The sequence below is a fragment of the Trachurus japonicus genome, chromosome 6 (assembly GCF_045865225.1).
Source record: "Trachurus japonicus isolate A0001 chromosome 6, Traja_1.0".
Taxonomy (NCBI): domain Eukaryota; kingdom Metazoa; phylum Chordata; class Actinopteri; order Carangiformes; family Carangidae; genus Trachurus; species Trachurus japonicus.
In genome coordinates, this window is record NC_140912.1 from 26,483,848 (window position 1) to 26,496,741 (window position 12,894).

At 41.6% G+C, this 12,894-nt stretch overlaps 1 protein-coding gene across 1 annotated transcript in view; it reads right to left on the reverse strand.

The window, feature by feature from the left end:
* Window positions 1-717: 717 nt before the first annotated feature.
* elmo3 (engulfment and cell motility 3) overlaps window positions 718-12,894 on the reverse strand; it is a 29,503-nt gene continuing 17,326 nt past the window's right edge. Inside the window, exons 10-21 of the mRNA XM_085780056.1 lie at window positions 12,718-12,768; window positions 12,504-12,626; window positions 11,732-11,854; window positions 11,523-11,627; window positions 11,307-11,415; window positions 11,035-11,171; window positions 5,362-5,525; window positions 4,188-4,300; window positions 3,668-3,772; window positions 2,519-2,598; window positions 2,154-2,234; window positions 718-1,073 (exon numbers count right to left, since the gene is read on the reverse strand). Of these exons, the coding sequence (XP_085636182.1) occupies window positions 861-1,073; window positions 2,154-2,234; window positions 2,519-2,598; window positions 3,668-3,772; window positions 4,188-4,300; window positions 5,362-5,525; window positions 11,035-11,171; window positions 11,307-11,415; window positions 11,523-11,627; window positions 11,732-11,854; window positions 12,504-12,626; window positions 12,718-12,768 (1,404 nt within the window). The 3' untranslated portion in view covers window positions 718-860. The remainder of the gene's footprint in view (window positions 1,074-2,153; window positions 2,235-2,518; window positions 2,599-3,667; window positions 3,773-4,187; window positions 4,301-5,361; window positions 5,526-11,034; window positions 11,172-11,306; window positions 11,416-11,522; window positions 11,628-11,731; window positions 11,855-12,503; window positions 12,627-12,717; window positions 12,769-12,894) is intronic.

Sequence of the window (12,894 nt, forward strand, 5' to 3'; positions counted from 1 at the left end):
GCACATTCACCACGCTACGAGATAATAACAGAACGTTACGAGACAGAGTTGTTTAAGAGGGAAATGCAGAGACTGCTTCCTGAAAAACTGTCCCAGAGGGTAACGCGCATCAGCAGTTTTGCATGAATTTCCCTCTAAAACAACTCTGTCTCGTAACGTTCTGCTATTATCTCATAGCGTGGTGAATGTGCAGGTGCCATTGTGGAATTGTTGGATTGTGTATTTGATGAGTTTGATGAGGGAAACCAAGAAATCCCATTAGCCTCCGTAGCGTAGCTCTGAGCAGCTCACGGCTCTGCTCCGCCGTTCTAAAAATAGCTTGCACCAACAATTAAAGGTAACGAACCTACTGCTACGACTATAGGGATTATGGCAATGGGCCAGTTTGCCAAAATGTTGAACTATCCCTTTAAAGTACCATTATTAACTTGAGTGGCAATATATTTTTTTGTTCTTTTTAAAACTTCAGGAATCTCATTTTTCCAAGTCTCTGTTGTGTTTGGAGTTTGTTGATGTTTCCATCCAGCCGAGGAAAAAGAAGGAGGAGGAAGAGGAGGAAGAGGAGCATCGACTGACTTGAGAACAGGAAGTCGTCAGGGAGTGATAATCTGCAGCATGAGTCCGGCTCGGAGCCGTTTGGTAGCGATTCAAACCCACGACCGCCACTGTAGTTTTAAAAAGAGACTCGGTTTTCACTTGGATGTGGAGATCGAGGCCACGGGAGAAAATAAAATCTAACGTCAGGGTTATAAATCTGTTAATAAGTGCACGGAAGCACGGATCAAATCTCACCACACATTCACACACATTCATACAGACACACACATATATTTACACATGCACACACACACACACACACTCTACTGCTCGGTTTGGCTGAAGTCGTAGCAGAAGTTGTAGTTGCTCGGAGGTTTGGGGACGACCGGCGCGGCGTCGGGGATGGTGACGTTCTCCAGGTCCAGGAGGCGGAGCTTGATCTCCATGGAGAGGAGGATCTCCAGCTCGCTGCGCATGGACTCGCTGCTCATCTCGCGGCCGAGGAGGACGCTGAGTCCGTCCGTCCACAGGCAGAACTGACGGAGGAGGAGGAGAAGACGGTGAAGGAGATGATACATTCAAACTGGACATTAGGTAAAATTTGTTTCCATCCACTTGTCGATCAAATGATAAAACCATTAATGCATTTAACGCCGGTTCAGGTGTGTTTCCATCTAAGAGCTTTAAATCGAATAAAAAGCTGTGCGCGATGTGCTGTTTTGCGATCATATTGCTGTTATTGAATTGTTTTCTTGCAATTTAAAGGGATAGTTCAACATTTTGGCAAATTGGCCCATTGCCATAATCCCTATAGTTTTAGGAGTAGGAGTTGTTTTCCAGGTAAATTCATGCAAAACCGCTGATGCACGTTCCCGTCGGGGGCAGTTTTCTGGCAAGCAGTGTCTGAATTTACCTCTAAAACAACTTTGTCTCGTAACGTTGTGTTATTATCTCATAGCGTGGTGAATGTGCAGGTCACAACTTGTCCACCAGAGCGTTTTGGAGTTGTTGGATTGTGTATTTGATGAGTTTGATGAGGGAAACCAATAAATCTCATTAGCCTCCGTAGCGTAGCTCTGAGCAGCCGTTCTAAAAATAGCTTGCACCGACAATTAAAGGTAACGAACCTACTGATATGACTATAGGGATTATGGCAATGGGCCAATTTGCCAAAATGTTGAACTATCCCTTTAAGCAGTTTCCATTCATTTTTGTGTTAAATTGCAAAAAAAGACGGACATCCATCCTTTCTCTTTAACCAGTTATCCGAGGTCAGGCTGCGCACAAGGCCCAGTGTGACGAGCTGCTGGAGTCGTTGCCTGGAAACCACTGAGCCATACGCACGCCGGCCAAGTTAAGTTGGTAAATTGGCTCACAATTATCCGGCAAAGAACTGTTTCCATCAGCATTTGTCACATAAACTTTGTATCGATCAAGAGAAAATCCAATGAGATCATATTCCTATTAACTTTTTTATCGAGATTCATGACATTTAATCAAATTTTACCGTTCCCATTAGGCATTTTTAATTTGATATTGCTTACAGTAATACGAATAAAAACGTGTGGATGGAAACACGGTTAATGTACAGTAGGTAAGTTCAGATCCAGACTCACGTCAGTTCTGGAGGGCGCGATGAAGTTCAGGCTGTACTCTTCTACGTCGTACGTGATGCTGAATGCCAGGTCGAGCACCTCCTGCAGCGAGGGAGAGACACATTCAAACACAGTGAGTCAGTGAGGCTTCTGAGTTCGTGACATCCACCGACGGGACGAGAGCGGATCAATAATACGAGGAGGAGAGGAGACGAAGGAGGAGAGGAGACGAAGGAGGAGAGGAGGCGAAGGAGGAGAGGAGGCGAAGGAGGAGAGGAGGCGAAGGAGGAGAGGAGACGAAGGAGGAGAGGAGGCGAAGGAGGAGAGGAGGCGAAGGAGGAGAGGAGACGAAGGAGGAGAGGAGGCGAAGGAGGAGAGCTACTGACCTTGTTCTGTTTGCCTTTGTTCTCTTTCATGTGGGGGCAGTCTTTCCCCGTGAGCAGGCCTTTGATATCCGCTACTGGAACTGAAGGAGGTGGATGGAGATGAAAGCAGAACGTTACACACAGGAAATCAAGTGAACATCATTTAAATACTTTAATCTGACATAAGTTTATGTCGTTTAAATTAATAAAGGGTCAGTGAGAGCTGTCAAAGACATTCTGAGTTGGTGAAATCTCCTACAATCTGCATCTTGTTTCCCATGATTTTCCCACTGGTAGATTGAAAATACAGTTTTTTTTGTTTACAAATTGTTTCACAACCAACATCTCAATTAGCTTTAGATACTTCATTAAAGGGATAGTTCAACATTTTAGCAAATTGGCCCATTGCCATAATCCCTATAGTTTTAGCAGTACATGTAGGTTCGTTACCTTTAATTGTCGGTGCAAGCTATTTTTAGAATGGCGGAGCAGAGCCGTGAGCTGCTCAGAGCTACGCTACGGAGGCTAATGGGATTTCTTGGTTTCCCTCATCAAACTCATCAAATACACAATCCAACAACTCCAAAACGCTCTGGTGGACAAGGTGTGACCTGCACATTCACCACGCTATGAGATAATAACAGAACGTTACGAGACAGATGAGTTGTTTTAGAGGTAAATGCAGAGACTGCTTGATGAAAAACGGCTCTCGACAGGAACACGCATCAGTGTTTTTGCATGAATTTACCTCTAAAACAACTCCTACTCCTAAAATGTTGAACTATCCCTTTAACACTATTTATCTGAAAAGTAGTATACTAAAATTTGTTTTTGTTTTTTTTCCATTTAAAGTAATGTCTTCTCCACTTCTTTCATGTTCACCTATTATGTCATTGAAATTCTGGTTTTACATGCTGTTTGTATTACATTGAAGTTTTTACTGAAAAAAATACAAAACTGATCATTTTTTGTTGGGTCCACATGAAAAAACAAAAAATATGTGTTTTTTTTCCCCGTTATCAAAAAACAACAAAAGACAACTTTTGTATACATTGTGATAATTTGTGCAGCCTAGTGCCAAACTAAGATTGTTAGATTACACACACCCCTAATTTAAATCTTTTACACGTGTGTACAACACTATTCAGCCTCAGTCCAGCTTCAACTCACTCTTTTCTTGCAGTGTTTCTATTGGTGGATTGTCCATGTCTTCCTCCACGTCGCCATAGTGCAGCATCTTGTGATTGGGCGACAGGCGGCAGTACCACAGTTTATCTGGGAGAAAAGAAAACGTCAGGTCATAAAGATGAAAAGAAGACGCAGCAGTTTACTGTCTTTTCCTCATCATCACATATGAAATTCTTCCTAACTTTTTTCTTTCTCTGACTTTACAGCCCGGCCAAAAAAACAGAGACAGTAAGGATTTTTAAAATTTATTTTTTACTTGTTTCATTCTTGTTTCCAATAGTCGGCTGCTCTCTCTATGTGTAAGAATCTACAACATGAGTGTTTTTTGTCTTTAACTCTTCCTACAGTAAAGAGTCCTCCACTGAAAAATGCAGACGAGCTTTCGGAAGACGGGTAAATTCACATTCTCCACCAGCTTCTTTGAATTTTTTAATACGTGTGTGTGTGTGTTTGTGTGTTTGTGTGTGTGTGTGTGTGTTTGTGTGTTGTTGTTGCCCCTCACCCTGTCTGCGCCGGCTGCTGATCTTCCTGAACATCGTCCCCTGACACAGCCTGTTGAGTCTCTGCTGGCGGATCAACTCCAGCAGCTCTGGCTTCAGCCGCTCTTTGAGTTCACTGGAAACACACACACACACACACACACACACACACACACACACACACACACACACACACACACACACACACACACACACACACACACACACACACACACACACACACACACACACACACACACACACACACACACACACACACACTTAACAAAATGCTTTGCCACATTACATTTACATTTGTGTTGCAAACTATGGCAAATAAGCTACAAAAAGATGAAATAAATCACAGTTTTTTGTCATTATTTTCACGATGGGACGCCCTTATTAACAGCAGCACTCTGTTACTCTCTGGTGTTTGGAGACAAACTGTTGCATAACAAACAACATGGCCGCCGACCTTCCATAGGGGTGGAAACTATCTGGAGTCAAAATTAGAGCAGCTGATCCCGTTGAGCTATGGAAACTGTTTTGCGTCACTTTCAATTAGGGATGTCACGAATCACGATGACTTGTTTTCACAATTAATCGCAGTTTTAAACACCACAATTAATTAATTGTAAAGATTCTTAAACACCGTCACTTTCCAAAAAAACGTTATGTCAGAACCAGATCGGCAGATCAGCACAACTCGCTTTTTCATTCATTAAATTACGTTAATGTCAGTTTACTTCACGTAACATTGCATTGGTAGGAATTTAAATGTTAGTTTGTCATTTGCAATAAAAGAAGGATTAAAATAAACTTAAACATTTGGTATAGATGACAATTAATGACTTGAATATTGAGGATTAATAATTGGTCCTTTATTAATAGATACTTAGTAATGTAATCATGTTTTGACTATATTTGATTTAACACATTCATAGTGTTGTGAAATTAACGCATAATAATCCTTGATACCGTGATTATTTCTCTGACAATAATCGTACCAAAAAATCTATAATTGTGACATGTTTGAAAAGTATTTCAACACTAAAGAGGAACTGATTTCCTGTGTCATGTGATTAGCGATTATCAATCAACAAGATTGATTTTTCTGCCTTTAAACGAGGCAAAGAGGAGATAGATGCACATGGACTAGTTTAGTGTTATCAAGTCCACAGACATCCAGTAACTCACAGTACGGGCGGAGCTAGAGTCTCCTCCTGGTGCAGCCGCTCCGTCTGCCGCAGTTTGAGGATCTCGCTGTAGTTGAGAGCGTTGACTTTGTTCTTGAAGAGCTCCAGCGAGGTCGGCTTGCTGGACAGCGTCCTGGTGATCTGCTCCCTCACCACCTGCATCACCTGAACACGGGACACACATCAGCAGAGACGGTTACACACACACACACACACACACACTAGTCAGCCGTACAGTTAAACACACTGTATGGGGTCGAGTGAGTGTCTACTCAAACTGAAAGCTCTTGACAACAAGCCATGATCTTCATCTTCATCGTTCAGGGACGAAGGCTGTGAGATCGGGGCTAAAAGGTCAGCGGTTGTTTCCTGTTCCCACGGCCAAGAGGGAAGCTACATGATCAAGTTTGCAGAAGTTGAGCTGAACTTCACAGCGAGGTCAAAGTTGTGACCAAGACAAGAACAAATAATGTCAAGACAGCACAACTACGCCTATTTTTGTGTATTGTTTGTTTTGTTTTTGTTTTTAGAACTTTTTATTTAAACATTTTTATTACTTTACAGAACATTTCCTGACATATGACTTCATATAATACATGAATGACAGGCCATATAGCAGTATTAGTTACAATAAAAAAAAAATATATATATATAAATAAAATAATAATATACTTTTTTTTAAAGGAAAAAAATGGGGGGAAATTAAAAGAGGAATTAAATACCGTAGATAAAATAATTAAATAATAAATACAAGTTTTTGTGTTTTTTTTAAATGTGTTGTCTTCATTGATGCAGTTAGCGTAGCTGTAGTAGCTGTACATGAAGGAGCACAGTGGTGGATGTTGTAACCAGTAGTGATCAGCATGGACGTTGGTGGTTTGGGACTGGTTTGTTTGTTTGTTCAGGGGGCATTTACTGTTATTATAGTTACTGTTAAAAAATTGTGTCATAATAAAGTACTTGAATTTGGAGTGCGGTCGTGTACTGTTTGTACATTTTCAATATGGTCTTTCAATATGTTTATTTTCTTATTCCCAACCATCAGCTTTGACCTTTAAAACCAACAAGAGCAGGTTTCTGCTGTTCATTGGGTACGAACATGTTACACACACACACACACACACACACACACACAGAGTCTGATTATGGAAAATAAACGCAGCTCACTTCCTCTCCTCCAGACCTTCATTGAATCATTCATTCATTCATTCATCCCTCCGTCTTAAGCCACACCCACTGGCTCCGATCCATTCATATATTTCCCGCCTATTTCTACTGTATGACCAGATTCAGATTCAACAACAGCCACGTCCACACAGTTTCCACACTGGGTTCAATAATTCTTTGCTTCATCCTTAACTTCTGATTAAAAAACTAATCTAATTTAGAAAACTAATCAGTAAACAAGTTCCTGCAGCAGTAGCACTGAGTCAGCGTTCGCTACACCCGTGTGATTTGTGTGTGTGGTGTGTTTTCTGCATGACTTGTTAAACTGAGGCTCACGCACAGAGACAGGGGGGGTGACCCCGGCCGCTGTGGATCAGCAGCTCAGGGGCAGTTGGTCAAACTGTGCAATCCTCGCCTATAGCTCCCCTCAGTATGCACACGCCGGCCTGTGTGGTAACAAAAAAAAAAGGTAGGGGGGGAAATCTATATAAAAATCTATAGCACCACAGGATCCAGCAATCTGCAGGACTATTTGTCCACACACACGCTCTCTGCTGACCTAGATCATTCCTGTTCACACCCATTTTAACTGTGAGCAATCACTGACTAATGTGTAATTTGAACCGTTCGATAAAGTCTGTCCAGATTCCTCTAAGTGCTTTTATACAAAAACAAATACACACAGGATCTTACACACACATTACAAAACCAAACATGGAGATTTCAAGTCCTGCTGCGATCCGATAAGAGCCGAAGACAAAGGCTTGTTATAATCGAGGAGTGGAGTTTTTAAAAGTGACTAAAACTCTTGATAACCACAGAGTCTTATCCATGTGGAGACGCAGACAGTGAAATCCAGACAGTCATTGTGTGATATATTGTGTGAACAAGCTGCCGCACAAAACAAGCGACTCTAGAGTTTCACATCGTCAACACCTGCTTTCAGCCCCACGAGCCAAAATAACCTCAGTGTCCAGCAAATTTCACAACACACACGAGTTTCCAAACAGCCACTGATTTGTTTCACCTCTGTTGATAAAAAAAACTCTCCAACAACCTGAAACATTTGATATTATCCACCGCTCAGTCACTACTGTACAACAAACTACTTTACAACCAAGAATAAACATTTTAAAGAAAACAAAAAAACATTATCTTACCTCCATTTTTTATCCTTCAGTGGCGACTAATTTGCAAAAAATAATTTCAAATATCGTCCAATATCGTCTCAACAATCAGAGAAATGTGACGAGCGGTGAAAGTGAGGAAGAGAGAGAGAGAGGCAGAGATCACCTACATGACAGGAGAGGTGCAGGCCTGTGGGTGTTTTGTAAACAGACACCCTGATATTCCCACACACACATGCACACACACAGACACACAGACACACACACACACCCCCCGTGTCCTGTCCAGCCCCTCTGCCATTTAGCTCAACCGGCCAATAGGAGCAATTGACTGGCAGCTGTCTCCCTGCAGCAGCATGTGCATGTCTGCTGCTAAATACGTATATACTGTATCTTCACCTGACTGGACGGAGGGAGGATGTGTTTTTAAGGAGCTTTTAAATGATGTGAATGATTGTGAAGGCTGTGGACTATTGATTGATTGATTGATTGATTTATTGGTGCTTTTTTATTGTATATTGCCACTGTTTTATTTTATCATTGTTTTTTATCATATGCTGTTACTGTTGTTATTGGTTTTTATTTTTAAGCGCTGAGAGAGAGAAAGCCAGGGCAGACTACATTTCATTGCATTGACTGTACACCGTACTTTTTAATGTATATGACAAATAAACTAAACTAAAACTAAACTAATGAGCAGTTTCTCACACACAACTCGGCGCAAAGTCGTCTGATTAGTTGTTTTCCGAGTTACGAAAGCTAAATTTTGCGACATCACATCTCTCTCTCCCTCCTGCGGTCCGGCCCTCCTCTCATTCTCTGCCTTTCATATTGTTTCCAGAGGTTTTACGTTCCCCTCTGTTGTTGTGTAATTACTGCTGATGCCCCGGGCGCTTTGTTTTCCCCGTTTCCTTCTCCCTCTGTTTCTGCCGCCCACCACGCTTCTCTTTGTCCACCTAATGCCCTTTTGTCCTTGCCCCAAAGCAGCCTGGGTAGGCGGGGTTGGGGGTCGGGTGGGCAAAAACAAAAGGGCCCGGTCTGCTGCCCTGGCGCTCGGGACACAGGTCAAAAGGTCGCTGAGTTTTATGACTGACAGGAGGAGCGGCTCTGTTGATGACGGACGGATGGTCGGACGGATGGACGGCGTGTGATGTTTAAATGCGACTCAACAAAACAAAAGCTCAACTCCCCCCCTTTTCTTTCAGGGTGGGTGGATTCTCAATATTTCTCCCAGACAAGACAAGAAGACCCCGCTGCTCAAGACTCGGCCCAACCTTTTATCACAGTATTAGTGCTTAACATTGTGGTTGTAAGGTCACTGTGTGTTTCTGAAAGCCGTCTGTGGAGGCAGGTTGGGGATCGTTTGCATAAGAATGAACCCACAGAGAGTCAAACAAATCCACCATAAAATGTCGTTTTCAAAGACTCAAGGATTTAAACTGATCTGTCAGTGAGTTAAAACAGGCTCAGGTTACACCAGTTTTCTTGCTTTTAAATTCATTAACATATATCGACAATTATAGGACAATATCATGACAGAGTGGAGAACTGGGAAGTCAAGCTTGTCTGTTCTTAGTCTTCTTTTTTGTTTTGCAAATATAAGACATAATATTAATTCTGCCCAGTTTTGTTTTGTTTTTTTGCTCTTTATCTTCATCTTTTAAATGCATATCTTGATGTACAAATGGTCAGCACAATAAGCCACCTTTTGATGCATGTTTTACCGACCACTCAATGCATTATGTGAGTTGTTTTTAATCGATCAACTCAACATTACCTCCAACAAGATTTGCTTTAGGTCATTAAATATAAAACATAGTGGGCTTCATTCATCTTTGGAAATACTGAAACACCTGCAAGGATGCATAAAAAGACAAGTTTGACTCAGAACTGTTGTGGCTCTGTTATACACAATGCACGACAACATTATTCCCACCATGTGTTGGAGTGTAACTGTGGTCGGGTCTGTGTCTGCCACATGTGGGGCACGCAGTGTTGCCATGTCAAAGGAGTTGTTTTGTCTTGTTTTGTTTTGTTCGCAGGATTTGCATCATGAAACACACACTCGTCCTCCTGGCCACAGTAGCCTTCGATCTGAAACACCCTGTGGCACCGTGTCTTTAAACCACAGAGTGCCGTGTGACGCCAGCGATTCAGCAGCTGTTTGTCGGTGCAGCAGAGATCACAGGGAGTGAAAAAAACCTCTGTCAGCAAAACGATAATCTTAAACATCTGTGTGGGAAAACTCACATCCTCACAGAAGTCCATCACACACAAACAACTGGCTTGTAAAGGGACCAAGCTGATTTCTATGAATACACTGTTTTTCACCATCGACTCATTTCCTTACAGGACACTTTGAAAGGGCAATTTTTAATTAGTAAATTGTGGACAAGGTGATTGAATCTGCTATTACACACACTATTCTTCCAGTGAGTCCTTGAGAAGACATGAGATGTTCCAGCTCTTTTCTGCTCTTGGGTTCATTACTGATTATTCATCACAACATCCTGTATGGAAATGTTGGATGGTCCTCTCTCTCTCTCTCCACAGAGCCATGATTTGCATAAACATTTGTGTATTTACAAGGTTCTTCTTGTAAAGAAGTCGTATATTACATCTATGTGAGTCTTACCAGTCCAGGACTGATGACTCAGACTGGCAATGCTCTCGTGGACTCACAACAAAGCTAAAAAGAATATTTTTTAGTTCATTTTAGATTCTTAAACGCTATATTCTTGATATTTAATTTAAGTTTATACCAGTTTTAATTAATTCCAGTCATTACATTATTCATTAGTTGTATTTATAGATTGGTTTTAATAAAAAAAATTAGGGATTTGATCTTCAAATAAATGTGAAAAATGTAACACTCTTGTTTCTGTAACCATGTTTCCATACAAAAGCGATTCGAATCACTGGGAAATGGCGCACATTAAAAGAAATTTGAACCCTGTGTGTTTCCATTAAAAGTACGGACTTTGGTGAAAACGCTGTAAACGCTTTACTGCCTTAATTAGTGTTAAAAAAGTTACTATTCCGTCCTCCGTTTACACAAATCTTATGTTGTCTGCCATGTTGTTGTCCTGTGAGTGAACCGCAAACACCGGAAGCAGTTGGGGTGAAAGTGCGCCACATCACACCTAATTCGAACATGAGTGTTTCCATCTCTTTCAAATCAACCAAAACCCGGCTTTAGCGAGCATGTTTCAGTTTGTGCAAATCAGGGGATTTTAGTTTGAATTACGGCGTTTCCATCATAATTTTCCGCTGCAATACTTCTAGATGTGCATCTAAACAGGCTGATGGAAACATGACTTGTGTGGTACAAGTTACAGCTCTTTCTGTGGAGCCCAGGAGTGAACATGAGACTACTGTACCTTGTCAAAGTCCTCCTGCGTGGCTCTCATCTCCTTCCAGGTCTTGTTGAGCAGCTGAATGCAGACGCAGAAAAGCTCCTCCATGAGCCGGTCCTGACTGAAGAAGATGGGGTGGTAGTCGGACCCCGTCTCCGAGGCTAACAGATCAAGAAGTGATGGAGAAGATGGAGGACAAATGCAAAGAAAAAAAAAAAAGAAAAGAAAGAAAGATGATGGTCTGTCTAGAAGTTGTAGAAAATGTTTTGGCGGCAGCAGGTTGGAGGTGAACTCACGTGGCTCTCCAATACGAAGAATCTCACACAGGATGAGTGTGAGCTGTATGCTGCTCCTGGCAAACGGACACTCGTGTTTGTCCTCCCTGCTGCTGTTCTCCAGAACAAACTGGAGGTGGGAGACAATTAGAAACTCAGCAATCCTCTATAATGATGCTAAAAAATATAAAAAAGGACAAAAAAGGACTGATTTATACTGAGATGAATCAAACTCACCCTGCTGTAGGCATCAGGATAGCGCGTGGCAAAATAAAACATGGTGTCCAGCGCTAAAAGACCAGGAGGCGTCCGCACCAAGTCCTGACCGGGGTTACTGTTGTTCTGAAAAGGATCAGAGTCGAAACCGACGTAAATATGATCAATATGACCGAGGTTAATATGACGACAGACGTGAAGCTGTGGTTGGCATGGCGGCAGACACTCACAGAGAAACCCAGCTTCTTGAACTCTTTGGCGCAGAGCGAGCGTCGCCTCTCGTGACTCAGACTGTTCTCACTCTCCGTCTCAAACGCCGCCTGACGCAAACCGTGGAGGATGTCTCTCTGCTCCTGGAGTCGATACGGAGATAAAGGATTGGACGTTAACTTCTCAGAATGTTTTTACACACTTCAATCATTCTCAGACAGTGGAGGAGTGTAAATTAGTTTATATTTATATAGGAATTGTAGACAGTTTTGTAAAGATGACCCCAAACTATTTATTCTTGTTCATCTATCCATTTATTATTCTTAGTTCTAACTTTTTTTTATTTTATTTATCAGTTCTATTCATTTTATCCTTTATATTACTTTAATTCATTCATTTTTTGAAGCCTGTCTCTATTCTTTGCCCTTTTTTTTTTTTTAAATCACACTTGACTTCATCTACATACATTCATCTTCATCTACGTATATGTGATCAATCAGAAATTAACTCTGATTGCAAATATGGTACTATAGCAGGAGGCAGGGCTCATTTGGAGAAGTAAGAGGGGGAAGGAGATATTGTTGAATTTTTTCAACAATGGTTATATTTTGTATGACTGTAAACACTAATAAAAATGTAAATCAATTTATAAATCTGTATCCTGTATTATCTTTTAAACCCTATTATGCTATAAAACATTTTGTGTGTTGTTGTGTATGAAATGTTCTTTACAGGTCGAACAGGAGGTGAGGGGAAATGCTCAGTGCTTGAACACGTCATGTTGCGGCTCACCTGGCTGTAACAGTCCAGAGGCGTCCTCATACGAGGCTCCAGGTGATTCAAAGTTACCGACTGTAGGACATAGAGGTAGTGGGCCATCTCGTCCTGGACTGAACCAGAACTGTGGATGATGTTCTGCAACAAATATGTTCACGTCAAATAGGTTTTATTTTGGTATATCACAAACAAGATACAGAAAACTAGTGTAATGAAGAAGATAATTTACCTTATAAATGTACTGACGCAGATTCTTCTTATTTAGGAATGCAAACATTTCCTGAAAAAAAAAAGAAAAGAGAGAGGAGGAAGGAGGAACGAGGTGTTACCAAGGTGCAATGACAGGTTTTCCTCATGTGGTGGCAGTATAGTGTCAGTAACGGAGCAGCGGGGGCCAAGCGAGCGG